At 30.3% G+C, this 17778-nt stretch overlaps 1 protein-coding gene across 2 annotated transcripts; it reads left to right on the forward strand.

Annotated features, from left to right (window-relative positions):
* The first annotated feature begins 5705 nt into the window (after window positions 1–5705).
* LOC128171298 (uncharacterized) lies at window positions 5706–9266 on the forward strand. Of its 2 annotated transcripts, none has more exons than XM_052837066.1 (5): window positions 5706–5918; window positions 7599–7723; window positions 8108–8205; window positions 8635–8860; window positions 9119–9266. In XM_052837066.1, exons 1-5 carry the CDS (start codon window positions 5808–5810, stop codon window positions 9171–9173), a joined length of 615 nt encoding a protein of 204 aa, XP_052693026.1. In that variant the 5' UTR covers window positions 5706–5807; the 3' UTR covers window positions 9174–9266. The 2 variants fall into 2 exon arrangements, with proteins under 2 accessions (XP_052693026.1, XP_052693025.1); XM_052837065.1 differs by having other exon boundaries at window positions 5717–5918; window positions 8635–8856.
* Window positions 9267–17778: the final 8512 nt, after the last annotated feature.

Raw genomic sequence — 17778 nt, forward strand, 5'->3', positions numbered from 1 at the left:
TGGTAGTTTTACCTCATTTATTCATTATAATAACCGTATGGCATGAATTTAAAAAATATTGAAATGTGCATAAAAACGAGAAAAGACACCATATCTCAAAATTTTGATCATTGATCTCATATAAATTATATGCCAACAGAATAAGACCAATATAAGTAGTTTAATACTATAAATGTGTTTGTATTATCATCATTCAATTTTTTGTAAAATTGGATCAAAAATGGGTAGGAATTTGAAAAGTGATAGAGGAAATTCGGACTGGAATATTTATAAAAATTGTGAAGGAAAACTTAATGTTTTGTATGTATTTAGTGTCACTGCCATTCATAAATTGTATTTCATTTTCAAAGGTGTCGAGCAATTTGTATTATTTTCACAATTAAGAAAATCTCAATCATAGTGTAAAAGTTTAAGTGATTTTTCTTTAATTTTCCAAAAAATATACAATGGCCATTAACTCAAAAAGTAGGCCATTGACCTACTTTTTTGAAAATGAAAAATAACACTACAATAAAAGGTCTATAACACACAATAGTTGGTTTTTCATTATCATCAGTGGAATTTTTTTTCATTCTGAGTAAACGTCATCCTTAACTTATTTTACACGAAGCCAAAAGTGACAGTTGCTTAACATTTTCTAAAATATATTTGTATTTTTTTTTTCAAAATTGATAGGATTAAAAATTCAGATATATTCATTTGCTTACATTTTATACGGACATACTATTTAAGATAGAAAGCTTAATTACTAGCACGAAAAAACACTTTTTTTACGTGTTTTTATTTAATTGAATAAATTAAATTATATGTGGATTAGAGAAATTATATGAACAAGACAGGAACTGGTGTATTAAGTAAAATAAAATAAGACATAACACTGTTTTTCATTTCATTAAATAACAAAAACAACTAACACCCCCCCCTAAAAAACCAAACACAATTAACAACAAAAAATCGGAAACAAAACGAAAAAAAAAATGAATTTAGCTTGATGCAGTACCTATAACATAAAAAACTGGCGAAAAAAAGCTACAAGAGAAATAATCTAAAAATAAATACATGAGCTTATAATATCAATATTTTAAAATTGTTACTTAAAAAATCATAATATGTTTCTTAAACAAATAGAAAAATATATAAAGATATATAGCTATTAATCAATATCTCATGTATTTACTATATTACCGAAATACATAAAAATCTTTAGATGGTTTCAGTTCAGTTATTACGATCACGATTTTCGAGTATTAAAAAAAATAAAGGGTGATTTAATTTTTAAAGTTTAAAGAAAATTTTCATGGAAATAGGTTCAATAAAAAATATATTATTTTCAAGAAAACACCAATAAAACAACTGTGTTTTCTGAAAAAAAATTATTACATTTTTCTTGTTTTACAAATTAGAATATCGTGCTTTTTTGCATGTGACTGAGAAAATGAGCTTGACCCAGATATTAACTGAACTAGTTCTTGTTGTCAAACACAGGGTCCTGTTGCTGTCACTCAATGTATCGTTAAAACAATGAAAGGCGTTCACTTTTTATCGTCAGTCACGTAATTAGATGTCTGTAGACAACTAACCTTGATTTATTCATCATCTTAATTAGTCAAAGACAACCTAGACCTATATAAGTATCAACTGTGTTAGTAATGATAGGTGGGGAATTCCCAAATTAACGTGCAGTATTTCAAAAAACTTCATTAATTCTATTTTATCGTATTTTTCGAATGTTTTTCTAAAAATTCACCAAAAAAGTGATGTTACGTTAGTACGCTGACCAAACACTTCGCCGGTTGTGATTAAGAGTTATTATAAATTGAAGATCCTTAATTTAGGACACGTATATTATGCATCAACAAATCAAGACATTTTCAACAACGTAAAGAGAAATTCAAGTACGAAACTTTGTAATCTAATTAGAATTTGAACTTGCATCCGATCCCCGTTTTTCGGTCTGTATTATCGGTTAAAAACCATTGAAGTTCTTATTTTAATAATGTTAGCATGCTTTGCTGCTTGTAATCATTGATACTTTTTTGCTCGAAAAAAAAAACCCATAATGTTTTTAGATTTGCCTTTTTAATGTCAAATATTCATTAGTGTATTTTGATATTTTATGAAGCAGAATATATTACTTTATTCTTGTGTCCCACTCACTAAATGGGATTATTTTTCACTCAAAAATTTACAAAATTTATTTTGTATTTTATTCCTCCATTTTTAAATGCAGATTAGTTGTGGTATAACAACTTATAAATATATTCTATAAAAGCAATTACCCTCCAAAAATGTATCTGGACGGTTTCAACATGTATGAGATTGGATATAAAAACTTGTTATAATTTTCTGTTTCTTTTTTCTACTTTGGTGTAACTTCAATGTTGGTATTTTAATTTTGACCTTTCATATTGTCATTTTTTCGTAATAGTGTAAATTTTTTGCCGAAATATCTCAGGGGAGGGCGTTTTAAGTTTGCAGAACATGTGCCTGATCCTTTATGTACCATCTTTAAAATAAGATATGTTCAAAGCACATGATTTCAAACTAATAAAACATCTACCCCTGTTTTATGGTATTCAATGAGCAAATGACTGGTCAAAGCGTTGATGAATACTGATTATGCGAATTACTAAATTACTGGTATCAAGATGTAAACAAAGCAAACAATATCATAAGAATGAGTTAAAGGATGGAACCGTCTCTCTATTACAAGCACGGTGACTGTATGGCTGTCTTTTGTAAAAGCAACTTTATTTCAAACTTAGCAACATTGATATTTTTTTTTTAGTTTTGATATAACAAAATTACGTTTTGATAAAATAATACAGTCGACATATCAAATTTTAATTTGGATATTAATCCAAGTGCGTTTTACCAGAATTCACACAAACTAAGTAACTTTCAATGTTAACGGTTATAGCCCTCAGGTCTAGTATATCGGCAATATCCTGTAAATAGTTTTGTAAAAATCTGGTTTCTTTAATTTTTTACATTTTGACACCGACTTTCGCTGGCTTGCAAACATTGGCTACTACGTGTATTTGGTTACAGTGATGACAACGTTTCAAAACAAAGTCGCCCATTTTCTACCTCTGATCGTCATTGCTACTAGCAATGAGTCATCCATTCACAAATGCCGTATCGTAAACAGTTTATTTTGGGAAGCCATTAAATTGTCAAAAAACAAGCACAAAATATATTTCAGGCAAATTTAAACTCTACGCGCTCATGCAGACGTTAGTTTGTAATTGTTTAAGATTTAAAATTAACTTTTTCTACGAACTTGTAGAGGGTTATTAAAGTTTCATCTTTAAGTCAATTTGACGTTGTTCTGTCCCCACAACTGCTTGAAATAAGAAATACATTTCTGCAAAAAACTCGAATGAATGAAAATTGCAATTCATTTCCCTAGCGTTTAAATAGAATGGCAATCTAATAATATAGCATGACCTTTAATATATAATTCACACACAAAAGTTACATGCACATGCATTGGATCATTCTGAAAATTTTATATAATCATCGCTAATGGATAGGTATTTTAGTAAATAATGTTTCCTAAATTATATCCCACAATATGATGAACGATCCAGATGTATGAAAGATGATCATTCATAATACCTCCCTCGTTATCCCACAAATGCATACGTACAAGCAAGTTGATAGTAAACATAAAAATCGTAGGCTTCCGTTCAATAGGCCCAGTATTGTTCGGGGTAACCGCCTTAACCCTTTTAAACAAAATGTCACATCATTTTGTAACCATTCAATCTGGTAGAAAAGCCGCAAGAAAACAAAGTCTAGGTATTTTGATTCAAGGAAAATAAAATTCTCTCTGACTAAGGAGGAAAGAGGATTTTATTTATGTGAATAACACTGACTAGTTAAAAACAATGGCAGTAATTGTAAGACAGATAATCCTCCAAACCCTCGATAGGGATATCTATTTTACCATTTTTCTCCCACTCGTTGTGCCTATAAAGAAAGCTTTATTGTCACAATGTACCGAGTGCTCTGGTAATTATGATTTTATTGTTTTCTTTAAATCTATTTGCTTAAAAATTTGTTTCATATCTTTTCTATTTCATGACTCACCCTACCACACACGTATTACAATGCAGACTTGTTTTACAAATACATGTATTTTAAATTCGATATTTTTTTGTTCAATTGTTCAATAATCAGTTAATTTAGTTAAATCATGTAAAATATAGTGAACATTTTTTATCTTTGAACAAAATTTAATACCTTACTGAAAATATTAAATTTCATGATAAATATAGTAAATTAATGTTGCTTAGTATGATTAATTATCTGTCAAATCTTAGATTTTATCATGAAAAAATAAATTTATTCAAAATTACATTTCTATTTCTTTTTATTCCTGTCAATAGTTAGTAAAATGTTTTAAACATGTTTTCTGATTTTTTTCGAATATAAGATATTTTATATTTGCAATTTCGTTTATTTTCCTTCGCCTGATGTAGGTTTAATATATGGTAAAAACAAGTTTCCTAAAACTTATTAACTAAAAACTTGTTATAAAACAAATCATTGGTTTCTTTTTAGTTCCGTGTGAAGCAATCTATCTTTATAACCACTATGTAATAAAATTTCAACTTGAAAGATTTTAACAACTTAGCAATTTTTTTTCCGACGCAAAGCCAATACGTGAAAGTCAAATCTTTCCCAAATTGACTTTTCACCTTTGAAGTAGAAATTTCTTGTATATATTTTTAACAACTTTTCCGCAAATTTAATCAAACTAAGTCATAAATTAGTTTGAAGGACTTTGACGAACTTTTCAATTTCTTTCACGTTACCAAACGAGTTTGTAAGGCGGTCTATTTGTGAGGTGTCTCCTAACTTAATTTGACTCCACTGAATCTTACAATTTCTGAAATCAATTCACAAAACACTATGTAACACAACGGATGTAAGCCTTGTTAAACAGTCAGTCTTTCTCAAAAGAGGGGAAAACACATACAACAACTTCTTATTTCGGTGAAATGATTCGCTATTTATAGTAAACAATACTGCATGTGTATATCTGCTTGTCCTCTACGAAATTCCAGGGACAACGTGAGTGCAATAATGCTTAAATGTTTCGTTATTTTCGTAGAAAGAAATTTTAACAAAGGATTTTTTCACATTAAGTGTCGTCATATAGTTATAAAAATGTGATATATTTTGTTATATTATATGGGATATTTTCCCAATCGGTTGACAGTGCATCAAGATAATATTGCTTTCCTCGTAGATGTACATTGGTTCAAAGAATAGCAACGTTTATTAAACGGTATTTTACATATATTTTGTTTCGTACTTTATTCCTAGTGTGCTTTCATTTGCATTTTCCGCTGAAACACCATATTCTAAAAAATAATATTCGTTGCAACGTTTACAAACTGGATTATAAATATAACACCGTGCATGTAATACAATATTGAAATATCAACACATTAAATAAAATATGTGTCATTTAGTACGTATATAGAAACAGATTAATACACATGAAACCAAAAGAAAATCTAAATCAAATCAAATTCATCAGGAAAATCAAATTAGGAGTAGGCGTGTCATCACAGCATTAGGTAATAAGTGAGTGACATGCATATTTTATGTGAATAAATCAAACCCTGTTCCCAAAAAGACAATTCCTAGTTTTTGAGACGCCCCAACACATTGGTGGGATTTTAAATCTCCTGTATTGAAGAGACAACCCCCCACGCCACGAATACAATATAAAGAGAAGCCACCATCTCAACAGCATAGTAATCTTGAAGGTACTTGAACTTAAATCCAACATGTATGCTGCTATTGTGGTGTTCTTTGCGAGTATTGTGGGAGTTAATTCTTTGTCCATACACAAAAGATCATGCTCAGTAACCATTGACTCAGACTTTGCAGTTAATAAGGTAAGTTATATTTTGTTTTATATCTTTTTTTTTAATGTTTGAAAAGTTATATTGGTTTCCAACGTACATATGGATTGCAGCATCACTTGCAATTCTTATGAAACATTTTCCTTAAAGAAGATATGTAAAATGCAAAATTAAGAATTTACAATACCAGGCGGAGAGGGGATCTAACAGTGCTAATAAGATTCACATACAAACATAGTTGACATTTAGCAAGACCACTACAACCTAAATTTATAGAAGGTTCTAACCTGCAGCTTACACCGACTCTAAATTTATATGACATGGTTTTTCCAGTTTTAAATGTTGTCACCACCTGTTACACTAATACGATATTTTTTTTTACAACATTTGCTATTACCGTTCATGGCACCAGGAAGAAGGGTGTTATATAGCTTTATATATATTTTAAGTTTGCTATTTAAAACAGTTTGCAAAAGTATTCATAACTTCGCATTAATTTATTGTTGATAATTTTAACTGCATTATGAGACACCTTGAAGGATTACTTTTATCAAACTGAACTTAAATTGTTTGTAGTCTGAAATTAAAAGAGAACCACTATTGTTGATGAATTACGGCGTGTTTTAATCTTAACATCTGATGCGGCTTCACCTTAATGAATGTGTTCCAGACAGACAAAACAGTATAGTTCATTGTAATATGTAGCTAACACCTGTGTCGACACCATTCTGGATAACCCGCTTCTTGGACAAATATTTTAAATATTTTTTTTTTCGTTATTAAATTTGGCACACTATGTTTAGGATGATTTTGCAATAATTTTGTTTCTTGTAGAGAATCTTATTCTTATTTTAGATTTACACAACTTTACACTAACATTACTTTTGAAATTATCTAACTGGTGAAATACTACCTGTAACACATATCACGTTTAACTAAATTTTAATGCACGAAAAGGCAGAGACATTCGTTTAAAGTAGTTTTTATTCCTCATTTTACCCTTTTATTTTTAGCCATCCAAATTAAATTCGTTGCCACTAATTTGGATGATAAACTGTGTTGTTAATTTATTGAGTAAGAAATGCCTCCATTGAATATAATTGGTTGTGATGCATAAACCCTGCGTAATAAAGATGTTAAACAATCTTCGGATATCTCCTGCTGACATAAGATTTGTCTTTGCCTCATTTACTCCAAGTCTAATTGAATTATTGTACCCTTTTTCTGTGTGTGTGTGTGTGGCTTTCCACAGTAAAGAAGCGTTAATGCCTTTTTTCTCTATACTCATGAATGTCTTTGTCACAAAATCTGACATTTCTCTGGCAATCTTGTCGAAATGTTTAACATGGTATTTACCTGTGTCTTGTGTAAATATGAGTTTTTATGTCAAAGTATCGTCTCTAAAATACGGTATAGTCTTTTTATATGATTCTTCAGATTTTAAAATAAAAACAGTCGATACTGTTACCTTTAAGTACCTTGCTTAGTGATGCCATTTTAGAGTTATTTTAATATTTTTCATAATTCACACTGTAACAGTACATTTCTGTAAAAAAAAAGAAGAAAACACAAACGTTTATTGACCAAATCTTTATTGGCATTGGTCGAGTAATAGCATTCATCAAAACTTATGACAAATTATACTCCTTTATTCTTAGTTTCATTTAAACAAACGATGTATTAACTAATATGAACATTATACTCCTTTTTCAGTTTCTAGGTGACTGGTATATGCTTAAAAGAAAACCTACAGGCGCAAAGAAGATTTCTGTTGATAAGTATGCATGGCACGTAACAAAAGGAACCGGAAATACTCTCAACATTAGACAGACAGGAAGGTGAACACAGATACTCATTATTAGGCATTTTTTTTCTAAATTGCATGCTTTGCAAAAAAAGTTTTTAATCAAAGTTTAAATATTCCCTTTCTCTCAAAAAAAATGCTAGATAAACACTTATTACATAAATCTTAATTAAACTTGTAGCTTTATGTACAGAACAAAATATATTTCATCTATTTTCATATATTATTAGTGTAAGAAACATGCTAAATGGAATTCCCTTTAATTTCTGCTATCAAAAGACACAATGTAGTTCTTTTGGACGTATTACTATCATTATTTAGCTCCCATGCACACTAATAATACGATGTTATAACCAAATATATTTGTTGCTGATCGTTCATCCAAAACACGTTTTAAGAAGACATGATCTTTTTTCAGACTGACAATTGAGGGAGTTTACAGACCATGCTTCAACAAGACGGCAACTCTCACTCCGGGCGTTAATAATGGTGAATTTCTCTGGAGGTCGAACACAGGTAAACCTCTGTCACTAATTTATTTCTCAGGTTAAGAGTGCTTACTTTTGAAGAGGGTTATTAAATGCACAACTTTATTTGATCTTGATTCGTCAACGAGTTATTAAAAACAGACATTAATCCAAGGTCATCAATTAAAAGGTCATTTTTAGTATGAGTACAGTACAACGATATTTGGTTGTAATAAATAGCATCGCTACCAGGTTTAAAGCATACCAATACAGAAGATTCGCATTAGTTCTGAATAACAAGTTCCATCAAATTTTTTAAATCATTTGAAATGTAATCAATATCAACTGTGCATTACTTAAGACAATGAATCTCATTATTTATTAACAACAACACTTAACACAATCTAAGTAATGGTTGAAATGTTATCAGAACAATGCAATTAATAGAATTAACCATTTACTTGTTTTCCATTTCTAGCTGTTTCCAGGGCTGACATTGAGGTTATAAAGATAGACGAGGGTCTAGCCTATATTGACATGTGTGTCCCCAGTAAGTCCCGGGGGAAGTGCGGGAGTTTTGTGTTATCACGTGACGACAGTCCGAGCGAACAGGAAGTTCGGACGATGGACGCCGGCATCAACTCAGAACTGTGTGAAGATAGCTCCAAGTTTGAAAATCTAATAAAACCGGACGTCGAGAGTAAGTAATATTATTTCTGTTTTGTTAAAACTGCTACCTAATGCATTGCCTTTTCGCTTTAATTCTTTAATGTATAATATTATCTAAACAATAGTTTTTTTCTTATTTGCTGACTACTAAGCCTCTCGTATTTTTATTTGAAAATTTAGTTAACATATACTTAAAAAAAACTTACACTTGTGCATGTACTTTTTTCTACCTGACAATTAAACACACCTTTCACCTTAAATTAATATTTTGAGTTTTTTTTTTTTTTTTACAGTATGTCCATAGTTTGGAGCCTGACCCAATTGTTCACTGTCATCATAGGATTGTAAATAGTTTGTTTTATGACCATATCATGTTGTTCTTCATTCACTGTTTTGTTATTTATATTTTCTATTTATTATATTTAATAAATTCTTATTGATTGAAAAACTCGTTAGTGATTTTTGCAATGTTATTTAACAATATATACAAATTTTGTTAAGTATATGGAATTTGATAACGACCATATTTTATTCAAATGGTTTAAATTTTTTAATATCCACCTATTTTGCACCGTGTTCTGGGTTTTTTTTTAAACCGTAGAATGAAACGTGCATATCATGAGCTGACAATTAATTATAAAGTTAGTACAACTTATATCTGTTTGGGAAGTATCAGTGAAGTTAACATTCATACTAGTATTACGAGCGAATGTTTTTACAAAGCGCGAATTTGCTTGGCAGACTAAGTTTATTGTAATTCATCATTCCCATTATTAGCTCTTCTAAAACAATTTATCTTTATTTGCAATATTTTAATGAGGCATGATTATTAAGCTTTTGAAGTCTTGAAAGACGAATTGCATAAAAGACAGTCAGCAGGATTCACCTAGATTCGGTCTGATTAGTTTTAAGTGTATCAGTCTAGTTTTTAGTTTTGATTTTGACAATTGAACAAAGTACAGTATTCAATTGACAAATGAAGCATGCACAATTTCATTGATTTGGGATCAATCTGACAAAACACGTTTGAGAAATTAGCTAGCTTAGAGGTTTTACTATTTCAAAACCATGAAAGAGTAAAGCTTTACGAAACCATTCTTTTTTTTTATTCATTTTTATTTTTATTCATTTTTAATACAAATACATCTATACCATCATTCACACCACTCCACTCACACACAGATCGGGAAAGTAAATATTAAAATAATAAAATAATAATAGGGTCTTACTACACATTATGCCACGTCAAAGAGGCATACGCATCTTGACCATTTCTTTCGATGTAATATATTTTCCAACATTAGTTTCTCTAAAGAATAGTAATTTTGTAAATATTTCACAATATTCTCAAATGCAATATTAGCAGATTTTCTGGATTGACTAAAGATATGTCTCTTAACTAACATGATAATTAATGTTAACTTTATAGCTAAGTATTTTTTTTCTGGAACACCAACAATAACAGTTTTGGCATCAAATACAGTTCTTTCATCAGACTTTCTAAAAATCCAATCAGACATTAATAACCATATCTGAAAAATAGATGAACAATAAAAGAAGAGATGTGTAATTGTTTCTGGTTCTAAGAAAATATTGACCATGAAAGAGTAATTCTTTACCACACCATTTTTACTAAAGCAGTTACTTCTTACATATATTGGATGGCCGTGGTTAACTTTAGGCCTTGCTATGAAGAGCCCTGTATAGAGATAACAAAAAATAATCATATTATCAACCTAAAATAGTTGGATTCTTTCTGTTAGTTTATGGCCAGAAATATCATACACTGTGGAATCATCATTGTTCGTGGCTTTCATGGGTTATCCGTTACCCGTAACCTACATCCCCACGAACGTTCACACAATTATTTGTTTGATATTTAATGATATTATGATCCTGAGTACACTACCAACGAAATTACATCCCCAAGAACCAAGAACATTTTTGCTACCAACATTTACCCCAACGAATAAAAAAGATTCTACAGTATCAAAGATTTAAGCAGATCTGACCCTTGATTTGTAGAACACATAGTCTCCCCAATGTATCCCATGGCTGAAAAAATACTTTAAAATGTCTTTCAAAAGACAGCGGCCTGTTGAAATACCAGATGCGCGATGTTCTGCATTATTCATTCTACTTGTTTATAAGAGGTGTTGCAAAGTTATTCATTATTGATATTTATAAACGTCTACTTACATGATAACATGTTTTACGGTGCGACCGTTGGGGCGAGCGCAGCAGGTGATCAAAAATGAATTATGATAAATCAATAAAAATAAAAGTAGTGACGTAAAGTACACCTAAATGAAGAATGCAAAATAAAATAAATATACCAATTTTCCATAAATTTTATTATTCATAATTCATAAGATTTTTTATTTATTTATATACCAATCTGATTAAAATCAGATCTTAATAACGCTCCGAAATTCTGATAGTCGCTGAACAAAGTGTAGCGACATCAGAATTTGTCGGAGCGGATCAAAAATCTGATTTTGATCAGATTGTTTATATACTGGTCGCACGCCAGTATAGAATTTATCTCAGAATAAATGTTGTTGAATAATAAAGATTTTAACATAATGTTTTAACATAATATTTCCTCTTTTCTTGCAGCAGACATTTTTCTGAAACAAATAAAAATTGACTTATCACAGAATCCCCCCACCCCCGTTTAAAAAGAAATCAAATTTACGTATAAAAAAATTTGTTGATCACATAAGGAAAATGGATCCCCCGGTAGCATGTAATACCGTAAAAAGTATTGAAAATAAAGACACTTTTGAGCAGCTAAAGAGCTAAAGGCATACCACGCACTCCCCATTCTTCACCCCGATTAGAATTTTCCTGATTTTGAGAATTTTATTTTTCTTTTTGCTTGTGAAGATTTTTTGAATGATGTTGCCACGCCCCGTTTAAAAAAACGTTCCTGGAAATTACCGTAAATACAGTGAATAAAATAAATGTGAGCATTCATCCAAATGAGAGCAAGTTACAGCTGTTTCCTATCTCTGAAGAAATGTCTCGATTCGTTAGCTCTGCAAGATTTTGAGAAGATTTTGGTATTTATATTTCAGCAGATTTACAATAACTACTTAGAGTTGTTTCCCCTTATTGTGACGTCAAAGTTCACGTCGGTTAAGTGTAGTCTGTCTCTTTGAAAACACACTAGAAAAAACTACGCGAAAAATATTGATTGTTTACTTAAAAAGCATGATGTTCTGGAAATTACACAATTTATCTGTTTCTCAAAAGTTTTACTTTGATTCTCGCGAGATGGTATCCAGTCTCGCTAATAAACCATTTCCTTCAATATACATGGATATTTGTGGGTGCTTGAAACCAAACCATTACCTTCTGTGTCTAAATGGTGGTATAAAAGGGATCATAGCATAACTGACATCTCCTCTTTTGATGTTAACAATTGCATAGAAGTATGTTAATTCTTAAAATGTTACTATTTACAATGACGACCTAGTTTATCCAATAAAATCGATATCCTATTTTATGTAATCATAATGATCTTAATCTGTGCACCCTCCCCCATTCTTCAACGTCTAGTTTGTATGAACTTATTATTTTGTCATGTAAAATTTTGATTAAAGTTTGTTTTTAGAATTCTTATTAAACTTGAAAGGAACGATGCAGTACAAATGAAAGCAAAAGTGTAATTTGTAGAAGACATTTTCTTAATTTCATTTCTGAATGTTGAGCTTTTCTTTTATAACTGACAAACTATAAATACATAACCATTTTACGAAGAATGGACAGTTATGCAATAATAAGACTGTTGCACTGAAAACCCCTTTCAAAATAAGAAAGACTTGACATTGCCATGACCCCAATAAGAGAAGCATTTTACAAACGACAGGTTGGTCCAATCTAATACTTTGCGTCCGTTACTTCATAATTAGTACATAACCTATTTATTTTTTCCCTGAAATGTTACAAGGTAAAGATGTTATGAATTTGCACGCCATTTTTCATTTGTTTTTTTCTGGAACAAAAGAAAATGTTTTTGTTATACACCATGCACCTGTTGATCTGCAGCAACTGTCTGTCTTTAGAATTGGGTTAGTGTCAGGGTCTTCATGCATTAAATGAAAGTCAAAGACAATGTCAGACCAAACAATTACTGCTGTAGCATGTGGCGAATTATCAATTAACTTGGATTGGATTCAACGCTATTAACATCGTGCCGTTTGTGAAAGAATTTTCCATAATCAAGAGTATTATGTCAGTTGCAACATTCAAAGAACATATGACTTGATAATATAAATGTAAATCAATTGTAAATCTATCAACTAAATTCAGGAGTCTTACGCAGAGAAGGAATCCTCATAGATTACTAGCAATTGACATGTAGAGTGCTTAGTGCAATTCAAGGACGAATATTTGCAGATGGTATTTCTAAGTGCACGCATTCATACTGTACCGGTTTTTAGACATGAAATATTTTAATTATCATCAGTTGAAAAAGTAATACTTAAAGAAATTAGGGCCATCATCACATTTTTGCTGGTAATTGATGGTGGCAATATTAGCAAAGGCAAAAATCAACACAATAATGATAATGGAGATACTGCTAGCTTTAGGTGAATGATGAAAGAATTAAACAATTGTTTATAAAGTACTGGTATATACCTATAAAAAATTCAAAGCATAGATAAAAATGTGATGAAACTTTATTTAAAAAAATGACACCAGCACAGAATGTTTATAAAATATACGCAAAATACATTGAAAAAGTAATTATTCTTTTTTTTATTGTTACTTTTGGATGTTACAAAAATACGAAAATGGGATTTTCATCACACAGTTTCATATATTATTTTTCTAACATTTTATTTGATGTTTAAAACGTAGTTTCACTTGATCATTTTTACGAAGAATAGTAAATTTGTCAAGATTATTTGAAAATATCTCCAGGGAGAAAAACTTCAAATCTAAAATGTCATGAACTTATTTTGTTGGGCAACATTCATTCAGCAAAAGAGAATCAAGTATACAACATAAACATATAAAATGACAACACAAACATGTACAAACCTCCATTTGTTTTCTTTAAAAGGAGGCAAAATAATCAAAATGTCATGACTTAAAAAAGTACATGTTATATCTTTATAAAAAGAGGTATAAAACAAAATGTTAACATGACGTTTCTTGATACGTGAAACGTCGTGGAACGGCTCATCGATGACGTCTAGAAGCGCGTCACAGCATTGTACTCTTATCTAAGTGCTTTCTGGATAGATCGACAGAAGCATGTTAAAACTAAACTACGCCTTAATTCATCTAAAAACGCCACGCGGGTCATGATCATAGTATATTTCTGTGTGTTTGGGGACTGCCACCTCTATCTCCTAACAACCTGAAAATCGTGTTAATTACAGCACTAAATACGGTCAAAGCAGGAAAACGCGCGTTAATTTCAATGGTGAAAGTTGATTTTATGAGGTGTAGGTTTCCTGCTTGCTGCCAGTTATTGCGAGAAGAAGAAACGTTTCTTCCTTTCTGTCTTCCAAAGGTGCCATAGCTATAAATCTCCGAGAAGTGACACTCTCCCTCAGAAGGTGGTATTTTTCATGGAATAATTAACATGGTACTGGCAATAAAGATAAAAGGAGGGTGATTTAGATGTGTGTAAATATCTTACTACTGTTTTGATGGGACGAGCACGTGCTAATACTCTCTGTCACCACGTGTGACTGATTTTCTCTCTCTCTTTCTCTCTCTCTCTCTCAGTAAAGTAAAGTTGCTTGTCTTTTTAATTTCCAAAATATTTTTAGTTATGGATTCTTTAATCTAGTGCACAAAAAATTATCTATCTATCTATCTATCTATCTATCTATCTATCTATCTATCTATCTATCTATCTATCTATCAAAAATACAATTTATAGTCCAATTTAACATTTTTTTTATTAAACAATTCTAATCTCATTAAGATGTAGCTAATAGTATCATTTTTCTGAGGAAAACGTACTTTACCATCAATACTGTTTTATCCTTTCTGGCTAAACTAAGTTTTCCTCAAATTTGGAAGTAAAAGAAATATTATAAGAATTGGGATCAAATTGAAAAATATCATCAAAAAAGAACACCCTGAAATTAATATACGCGATCAAAATCCTTCAGTACAATGGTACCTTGTTTTTCTTTTTCTTTTTGACAAATCTGCAAAAATGAGAATTCAACACAATCACAATAATATATAATACAGTTAATCAACGTGGAATTTAAAAAAAACCCATACAAAGACCCATAGTCCATTTATATAATTGTATATTTATTGACAACTTTGCAATATTCAGGATTAAACACAATTATCTCACGAATATAAAACACAGGTACAAAAGACTGTTCAGAAAAAAAAAAATGGAATGTGTCGATGGCAATTTAGAAAGCGCTGACAAGTCCTCCAAAGTGTGGTTAGTGCGGTTAGAAGTAAAAAGGGGACGCCCTATTTCATTGATGAATTTAATACCTTTAAAAAAGTATTCTTTCCGAAGTTTTTTTTTTAAATTTGTTTCCATAATACAGACATGTCTTAAAAAAGCTGGATAGGAGAGATCATTTTTAGACCAAATGATTCTCTCTTCTTTAAATTAAGATAATTTAATTTTAATCTTTGAGATTAAAATTTTATATTTTTATTTAAGGATTGAATTCAATATTTATTTGTTTAATACGATATAAAATGGTTTGGGGCATATTACGCTTTATAAACCGCTAAGCAATTTATGTAAATTGCCCCAAACCATTTTATATCGTATAAAACTGATAAATATTGAATTCATTGCTTATAATTTAATTTTTTTACTCTTCATTGTAGATAAAAAAACGGTCATTTGATCTTTAAGATGACGTAATATTGTACAAAATTCCAACGTAACGTCAGGTGTAGCCAAAATTAAATTATATAAAGATAAAGGAAATTATTCCAAAAATAAGCTAAAGTGTTAGGAATTCTTTATTTCACTAATGATAGTGAATAGCTGATGGAAAATTGGTTAACCCCCTAGCCTCATTTTGACACAGGTCACAAGTGGCGAACATTTTTTTTTTCATATTTGCCAAAATTGATGTACATATCTAAAATGTCATACTTTATATTTATTTTAATTTTGGAAATTATGCTGGTTGATTTCATATTTGTATGTTTTAACTTGTTTTAAAGTTACCAAACTTTTTTACATTTTAGATTTGACTTTAAATTTTGAAGCTCAATTTCAAATAAAAAGAGTCTACGAGAATTTCAAGACATTTCAATAGCAATTTTTAAGTTTCAAAGAATAAAATTATCATCCAGGGCGATGTAGCTGAATTTGGTTTCGATAATTATGAAATGGAGTGACTAAGAATAAGCAAGTTAACGGAAATAAAAAATTGAATTGATTCTAATTTAAAATTAGAAATTGTAATGTCAACAAAAAAAATATCAAGGTCAGACAGAAAAAAATTATTAAATGCCTGTCATATATTTATAAAAAACGTAAACTAGTATTAATAGTTATAAAGAATGTTCTTGTGCAAAAAAATGAAAGCATACAATTCAAGTGAATCTTTGTCATTTAAACTAGCAATCAAGTGCCCTCTAAAAGATTAAATAATTTCGTTCACCCCATTTCAACACTGGACTTCACGAATGAGTAACCGCTGTTTAGACTGAATTTAGATAGAACAAATAATTTTAATAATAATATAATTTATTTGTATATCATTTAACCTTCTCTGACGGATTTAATCAAATAAATTCATGTACAAATATATCTTTGATCCCTATTGTACTTTGAATTATCATTCATCTTCAAGGCATTATTCAGCAAAAAGTTCAAAATGAAACGAAATAATACCAAGTACTCAAAGATAAATCAAAGTTTTGAAAATTTAACAACGTATACAAATCATAAATTTCTTTCATACGTAGAACTAAGTCGTAAATCAGAGGCCTCAATCAAACGCATATAAAGAAAATCGGCATGACAGGAACAAGGCATGCTATTCAATTCCTTCTAAGAACATTGGCTGTCCAACGCTTTTTTGTTAAAATGAGTGTTTTTGCTTAATCACTAGAATTATAACTGAATTTTGATGATCACGAACAAAAGGCTATTTTGGGGGTTTTCGAGACTTTATTTTCTTGTTGATAACCATTTTGGAATCAAAAGTCTGAATAATTTATGACCTGATGTTAGCGCCTGGTTCACTCAAGATTGATCACCTGTCGTTCGTACATTTCAATCAGATTTTTTTTTCAATGACTTCGAAGATATTGAAATAAATTGATGGAATATTGACAACTTTGGAGCGATTTCCATATTTTCATTGATAATTCATTGGAACTATTTCAGAGAAAATCTGATACCTTGGCACGATATATATGTTGTAGAGATATGGTGACAGATGTTGGGTGTCAAGGTCAAATCAAATCACATATAATTAGTTTATACATGATTATAGAAGTTTCTCAGAAAGTGTTTCATCTAGATAATGGAATGCTGTCATGTATAACTTGATATGTGTTCTCCTAATGTCTTTGAACATCAGGTCATATCAAATATGTTTAGTTTATGAATGATTACAGAGATTCTCAGAAAATGCTTCATCTAGATAATAAAATGCATTTTTTATAATGTTTTTTAACATCAGGCGCTGCTTTCTTTTACATAATTATTTCCAATGGCACTATCTCACCTATGAAAGAAGCAGTCGCTAGTCTCTGTGTATATACCCATCTTGGTATTTTTTATCTAAACAATTAGACAATCCACTGTACGGTGTCTTCCACAATACAATGGTCGAAGACAAACAACCCCAGAATGATAAAAGAAAAATGCCAAAGGATGATTTAAAATGAACATTAAATCATCGAATGTTTGTTATACTTAAACTCTGACATAAAAATGTTTACTGTAGTTTCCTAATTAAACGCGGGGAATTAATATCCG

The sequence above is a fragment of the Crassostrea angulata genome, chromosome 2, assembly GCF_025612915.1.
Source record: "Crassostrea angulata isolate pt1a10 chromosome 2, ASM2561291v2, whole genome shotgun sequence".
Lineage (NCBI taxonomy): Eukaryota > Metazoa > Mollusca > Bivalvia > Ostreida > Ostreidae > Magallana > Magallana angulata.

Excerpts from the sequence above, each read along its gene's own strand:
- LOC128171298 (XM_052837066.1), top strand. The coding sequence starts at position 5,808 with ATGTATGCTGCTATTGTGGTGTTCTTTGCGAGTATTGTGGGAGTTAAT. Across the intron at positions 5,919-7,598 it reads CAGACTTTGCAGTTAATAAG|TTTCTAGGTGACTGGTATAT; the intron begins GTAAGTTATATT and ends CTCCTTTTTCAG. Across the intron at positions 8,206-8,634 it reads TCTCTGGAGGTCGAACACAG|CTGTTTCCAGGGCTGACATT; the intron begins GTAAACCTCTGT and ends TTCCATTTCTAG.